At 33.1% G+C, this 7620-nt stretch overlaps 1 protein-coding gene across 1 annotated transcript; it reads right to left on the reverse strand.

The window, feature by feature from the left end:
* Positions 1-1397: 1397 nt before the first annotated feature.
* Positions 1398-7118, reverse strand: LOC139889719 (rho GTPase-activating protein REN1-like). The gene is made up of 22 exons (XM_071872655.1): positions 6906-7118; positions 6720-6791; positions 6397-6433; positions 6150-6226; positions 5937-6007; positions 5718-5796; positions 5483-5621; positions 5236-5355; positions 5061-5138; positions 4859-4914; positions 4696-4765; positions 4508-4592; positions 4121-4364; positions 3270-3467; positions 3120-3194; positions 2980-3029; positions 2849-2909; positions 2640-2723; positions 2478-2537; positions 2254-2403; positions 2041-2157; positions 1398-1685 (listed from the first exon to the last, which is right to left on the reverse strand). The coding sequence occupies exons 1-22, from the start codon at positions 7116-7118 to the stop codon at positions 1398-1400; spliced, it is 2424 nt and encodes an 807-aa protein (XP_071728756.1).
* Between the last annotated feature and the right edge of the window lie 502 nt (positions 7119-7620).

The following is a 7620-nucleotide window of genomic DNA, read 5'->3' on the forward strand; positions in this document are numbered from 1 at the left end:
ACGATGGTTAAATCGGGTAAATTCTTATAAGCGCTCCTTATAAACTCTTTTACATCACGGTAATGTAGGGATCATGCCACTAAAGTGTAATCGGAGGCATTGGGTAATCTCCTTGTAATTTCACTATGACATAATGATTCTCACCATTTACTAGGGCAATGTAGAGAGCTCTTATATATTGAAACTCTTCTGAATCCTCCCAAAACATAGAATAACTCTAACTTTTCGACATGTTTAAAAAGCGAACGATTACACCAAAATTATTGACTATCAATATGCCTGCATAGGCATTTTCATCCAGTATTCAGCTGGACAAGATGGTGGTGGCATACGGTGGTTTCCGACGGTGGTGGCTAGCGGTATTAGTTGTCGATGGTAATTTAAATACTTTTTGAAAGATGTGCGAATCAAACACATATTAGTTGTACCTAAAGTTGTTTCAGCCGTACATGATGGAGATGGAAATGGAAATGGAAATGGAAATTTAAATACTTTATTAGTATGTTATTTTACTACCTACATAAACTTAAACATAACATGCCTTCATAATAGTCTAGTAGATCCTTTCAAATAGCATCACGTTCATACCTTAATGAAAGTACATATCTTGGGGTAGGGGGTGAGTTGGTAAGCAAAACAAGGTCGGAATCGATCATGGTATAACCAAGGTTGTAAAAGACGCGAGATGGGGTCGAGACGGTTAGGATCTTGGAGCGTCGCAACGGTGGGTCGAGACAAATGTTGACCGACATTGACTTTTTATATATATTTCAAACATAAATATTAAATATGTAAAATTAAAGGAAAATATCTATGTTTAATTTAAAATATTTGCATTTAATTAAAAAATAAAGTTTATGCTTAAAACATATATTAAAAGTCAACGTGATCAAAATCCGTCTTGACTGTTTTTTAAAGTTTTTGACCCTTTTTTACTGTTGTTAACTGTTTTTTAATGTTGAACGTTTCTTATTGACCATATTTTCCCCGTTTTAGATTCGTTGTAATGGTACACAAGTAAATCCGTTGCGACAGCCGTCTCAGCCGTTTTTACAATAGTGTGTATAACTAGATAGGTCGAGTACACTAGTAAAAAATATTCCTTTCCCTAGATCGCCTGACCGAAGATCTTTATCCTTTCATTCGTTTAAAAAATTGGAGTATTGGACACATGCTTGCTAACAAAACAATCAAACATTCAAGTAACTAAACACTTAGAAAAACTGTCATCAAAACATAACCAGATTTCATGTTTATTTCATCTTCAAAATAAGATCATCCAACCATTGTTTTCATCACTAAAACATCTCCATTGCGTTAAACCATGGTGGTTCAAGAAACTTGCTAACAAAACCCATCCACACAACCAAAAAAATGTTTAAAATAAGCAGCCATCATCATGTGACGGTTCTTCCTTGACCCTGATTCGTAGATTGATCTTCAGATCTTCCCTTGTCCATAGACAAGTCCCGTCGGGTTTCAGGCCCTTTTCCTTTATCAGATGATTGAGAGTGGGACTCGTCTGGTGGTTGAGTAGCATCTGACCATTTTTTGCTGCCTCTATGTTTATGACTTCTATGATCTTTATCGTTGTCCTGAAGCTCGTCTGCTATTTGGTTGCGCCGTTCTTTCAAAAAGTTAAGTCTATTAGTTATTCTTGAAAGCGCCGATGTCGTGTTAGCTGTCTGCCAAGATCATATAAACACAAACTTCCTAACATTAGTTGCTTAAACAAAGAACAATGCATTTACCTGAACCAATATTCAACAAGCCAGTTAGCACATCATCCGTTGATGGGGTAGGTTACCTTAAATAAATACTTTTAAAATCGCGATAGTTGTTCCTTGCTTAAAAAAATGGTTACCCAAATCACAAAATAAATAAGGTGTCTCTATTCAGTTTACTTGAAAAGGCCGAGTACTTTTTACTCATATATACACAGCCTAACTGAGTCATCCCATTATGATCCATTTCCTAGCTACCCCTCGATCTGCTACTAGTGTGTGGTTTGAACTTGATACCTCTTATGAATGTATTTACCTCGTTCTTTGAATGGTGCCTTCTAGAGCTAGACTTGCTCATGCCCCGTTCATGATGCTTGGTAGGAAGTGAATGAACATGATGTTTATCACCTTGTTCTTTGCCGGAGTGCGTGTCCTATTAAAAAAGAAAAAGACACAACATTCTTCTTTGAAATACGCATAACTACTAAAAGTGATCCAAAATGTTGCAGTTATGTTGTTAGTTTGTTACCTTGCTCCTATGTGAAGATGTACTCGATTCATGTTCCTTCTCTTTGTGTTGCAATACGGGGTCATCGGTATTCTGCTCACCAAGTTGATTATGCGGTAATTCATGGTCTTTGCTCTCTGATTGGTCTTTATCATCTTGCTCTTCATTTGTCTTTAAAACATCTTGAAGTTAAAGATCAAATGCCTACTTAAAACTATCGAACAATGAGTATTAAAATATCATACTTTTTCATCGGTAGAGGTTGATGACGGAACCTTCTGCAGTGCTTCTTCTAATCTTGACACCTACAAATACATGTAAGGTTTTGTGTTACTAAATACCAACGCTCAAATATAACATATAGTCACATAAACAAAAATGTTAGAAGAAAACTATTGATTACGTACCTCTTCCAAAAGAGCCACACGTCGCTTCTCTAAAGTTTTCTTCTTGCTGACCAAATCTTCTTTCAGAATTTCGTTTCTTCTGGCCTGTAGTAAAAGTAAATCCGATGGAAAATAAAATTTTTTGGGTGTGTGAGTTTGCCTTTTAAACAGAAAAAAAGGAAAATTATATTTTACTTCACATAAAGAAAAAGAAGAAAATAATTCACTACCTCTGCTTCAATTCTCTCTTTAAGTTTAATTTTATTAGCCTCAAGCCTCAAAATTTCAGCCCTAAACAGAAACAAAAATCAGAAAACATTACTGTTAACCTGTTAAGCAAAAAAATTCTTAAGTTTCTTACTGTTGTTCGACTACTAATTCAACGTCTTCAAATGGTGATCCCTTCTTTACCTGCATTCAAATTAAAATAAAGCTTTAAACATATGATAAAAATATTAAAAACCCAAAGAAGATTTCCATAAAAAAGAATTGAAGACTTACAATACTTCGTCTAGTAGTGTTTTTTCGATTGTCATTACTATCTTTGTTAGAATTGGAATTTGAACTCAAAGAACCCTGCATTTAAAACACAGTTAGTAAATACAAGAACAAATTAATAAAACGTTATCGACATTTTTCAAGGCCGACAACCTTGCTGTGATGATCATCTCCGCTTTCACTATAACTACTTGATCCATGATCTGAATCTTCATATGAAGATGAATCCTCGGAGTTATTTTCGTCGTCTTTATTGGACTCATTGTCTTCATAATACTCATCACTAAGCTCTTCACTCTCACTTCCGTAATCATCCGAGTCCGAGTATAAATCACTTAACATGTCTTCTTCCTGCAAATACCTTTTTGTCATAATCCATTTCCACAGTACAAGTGGTAAGTTTGACCCGTTCACTTGTGCATGGGTCCATTTGAATTAACAGGCAAATAAATAATGGCAAAAGTAGTAAGTTTATTTTGAATGCATCTAATGTCTAAATCCAATTATTAATTAAATAACAAAGTGTCAATTTATTTCAGAATTACAACAAAGTGTCAATTTATTTCAAGATTGACCCATTAACTTTTTATGAAGTTTGAACTAAATTTCTATTTTTTATGTAATCAAGATTGACCCATTAACTTTTTATGAAGTTTTTCAATAAAAAAAAAATTGACAACAAAGTGTCAATTTATTTATGAAGTTTGATACTGAATATTTATTTATTTATTTTTGTAATTCTGTTATAGCTTCTCTCTAGTTTTTGAATAAATTTTGTTGTTCAAAAAAAAAAAAAAAAAAAAAAAAAAAGTGTTTGTCAGCCAACCCAACCAACATCAGCTTTTACTAGTAAATGCCCTATTTCATTACATACTCATAACATATATTTAAGAAACTTCAAGAACTTTACTTTCTAGTTTAAAAAATCTTACCTTTATTTCATGTCAGCATCCAAAACATGCCTTACTTAAAAAAAAAAAATGAGATCTTTAGAATGTACGTACCCCGAATATTTTATCATATTCCTCTATTAAGGTGATGACAATTGCTTGAGCATGATTAGCGGCTGCAGCCGCCTGTAGAAGCTGAACAGACCCGTCACCGCCCATATCCGGTCCCTGTCCTAACTCAACTTCACCAGCCAAAAGGGGTCGTAAAAGCAGTGGGGACATGCAAGCTGCAACAGCCGAAACACTCATTCGGTTCACCGCTTTGTTCTCAGCAACAGCTTCCATCATTATCAATATCCTGCACACGTTTCATATAAATTACAAAATGGGTATAAAAAATTAAGCTACTTAACAGAATATTTCTTAGTTAATTCTTGATTAGCATAAAAAAAATAAAAAATAAAAATCGAGTAGAGCTATAACAATGGTGTTATCAACTACCTTTGCAATAAACGGCGATTTGGTTCTGGAAACGTGTCACAAATTGCGGCACGCATTGCACCAACTTTTGTGGCCCGATCCGATCCTAATCATGATCACAAAATGTGTAGGTGTTGTCATTCAAGTACATGTCCATATAGATTCTCGTAAGACATTTTGTATTGTAGTCACTTCTATTAAAAACTTACGATATGCTTCTAGTAAAGCAGAACAGCAAGACGCTGGAACCGGGGGTGATGGCATCTCGCGTAGAACATACTGAAAGAGTATGGTAATAAACATCACTCACATTTCAAAATATAAATATATATGCATATACATTTTACATATTTATAATAATTAAAAAATAACCTTGATACAGTCTCCTATAACATGCCCATCCTCATCTTCAGAAAATTCTGTCTTTCCTGTAACAATAGAATGTTCAACTTCTACTTAAGTTTCGTATGGAACGGGCTTCCGTTAAAACAATATACATATACGGATTGTAGAAATTAATAAAACTAAAACATCTTTTTTGTTGAATAGAATGAAACTTGTGGTTTGCATTTACCCTGTTCGTATTCTTTAATGCGGCGCTCAACATCATCAACATCTGCAGCCTGCCGCAAAATTCCTTCTACATTGATACCTGCAACATTTACGTTACTCGACCGCAACAAAACATTGGAGAAAAAAATCAATCTTTAAATTGATATTCTACATGTAAAAAAAAGTCGGAATCTCACCAAAGTCTTCTACATAACAAAGGGCTTTCTCTAAAAAAGATTGAGTGCCATCTATATCTTCTAATGCCAGTAATATCGGTCGACCAAGTACCGTTGATTTTTTCGGTGATTGGTCTTTTGCTGTCGAGTAAAAGACAAAAAAAAAAAAAAAAAAAAAAAAAATTCAAAAAGTTACATAACTTCGTGTAAACATAAGTTAGGTATTTTGTATTATCCAAAAGTGGAAATCTAATAAATGGATGTGTACATTGTTCTTGAGAACCATCAATAGCAGCAGCATCATCCTTGTCGTGTTTTGATTGACCGTTTGACCCTGCACTTGGTGCATTCGACAAAGCTGTTTCTAATGCATCCTTCCACTCGAATAAATCCTCTGATGTCTCAGCCTGCAGACAACAAAAAACCAACTAAATAAGGTAAATAGAAAATCACTAATCAATAATCAATCGGTTATCAAAATATCATTTTAAAAAAAAAAATACTTTGAGAGTAAAAGCTCTTCCATCACGACCATCAGGAAATAGGACGGTTAAGAGTTTTTTATCCGCTTTCACAACAACACTGAAACATAGAAAAAGAGGTCATTAGTACACTGAAAACTTACAAAATCTTTTTATTTTACTAACTATTTAACAAAAAAAAATATATATATATATAAATGCTAAAGTTATGTAGATGGTTTCATTTTAAGGCAAACCAACCTGCCTGAACTGTTGAGGTCTATGCCACCAAGGGTCAAATTCGCCTCACCGCCCTTCTGAGGTGCTGCATTCTGAATATCAACATACCAAAGCTTCTAAATCATACATCATACATCATACATCATACATCATACATACATATTAAAAAAAAAAAAATACTATATAGTATATACATAGCTAAACTGTTGAGTATATACAGTAAAGGTAAATTACAGGATCACTTCGAAAAAAGACCAATGAGGTTTCTGTCAAAATAAACCATCTTTTCTTCCAAGAAGTCCACCCGATCCCTGCATTTAAGATGTGTCAAATAGAGACTAAAGAGAAGCAGATGGCAAAAAAAAAAAATTAATAATAATAAAAATCTCTTTTTTTGAACAATTTCAATTATAAAAGAAAAGTACAACACTTGCATATTATTTTCCAAGCGTATATGTAATGAGTGACAAATATAGCATACCTTTTGATGACAAGAAAAGTGGACCGCTCTTGTAAACCTGCAAACCTCGAATATATAAAGCTCTGATTTTTTTTCATTTTACAAGCTATAATGACTAAGATGCAGAATCTAGACCGAGGAAAAAATAACGGCAAATAGCCTAAAAAGGTATCATAAAAGTCAAAAATTCTCAAATGGTTAAATAAGAACATGATAGACTGCAATAACAAATAAGCCTTAACATATACAAGTATTTAAAATCAAATAAACATTAGAGCATGATACATCTTTAAGAAAATTAACAATACCATAGATTTTTATCGTGACATGAACAAGTAATTTACCTTGTTGCCATTATGAGAATATTGTCTCTCAAGAGATTGTGAAGAATGTGACATATGATCACCACCATCTCCCTATAAATAATTTATGTATAAAAATAACTTGTTATAATATAATATAAAATATTATATAATGTATTGCAAAAAACAAGTATTCTGTTAAAGCTGAGTATTGGTGATAATTGATACCTGGAGAGAAACATCAGCATTAGTTTTAGAATGATCAGGATTATATTTCAAATCAGAATGGCTATTCTTCAATTCAAACTTATTTTTTTTCGATTCGGCTCGGTTCATTACCAAATCAGCAGAATTATTGTTTTTGGAATCACCATGATTGATTCTCAACTCACACACGTTGTTTTTCGAATCAATGTTGTTATGATTTTTGGTATTAGGCATTATGCATGTAAACCAAAATTGCATACAACAATTTCAATGTTCACTTGAGATAAATTGGTATCCTGAAATTCAACCACATGAAGAGATTTTTAATAAATTCATTCACAAAAAATGATGACAATTAAAAAAATGAGATAATTATCAAATTACAATACTTACCTTTGGTTTAGGGAAAGATTGAACAAAATTGAGAAGGAATAATTGTGAAAAAACGGAAAGTGGATGGTTAGGCAAAAATGGGAACTTGTAATCAGTAAGGAAAAATATACTAGTAATTCCCAAATTTCAGGGTTCGTTGTTTCTTTTCCCACGTTGATTTTATACATTACATGCATCCCCGTATAACCAACATTTTTGACTCTTCATTTTCCTCACAAGCTAATTTGTTTGTTTGTTTCAATTGCTTCTTAATTAATTGAATGATTTATTTATAGCTTTAAAGAGTAAATCATTTTACATTTACTGAGTTTGTTTGTATTGTCTCAAACAGTGGCGGATCTTA

This window comes from Rutidosis leptorrhynchoides, chromosome 2 (genome assembly GCF_046630445.1).
Source record: "Rutidosis leptorrhynchoides isolate AG116_Rl617_1_P2 chromosome 2, CSIRO_AGI_Rlap_v1, whole genome shotgun sequence".
NCBI classification, from domain to species: domain Eukaryota; kingdom Viridiplantae; phylum Streptophyta; class Magnoliopsida; order Asterales; family Asteraceae; genus Rutidosis; species Rutidosis leptorrhynchoides.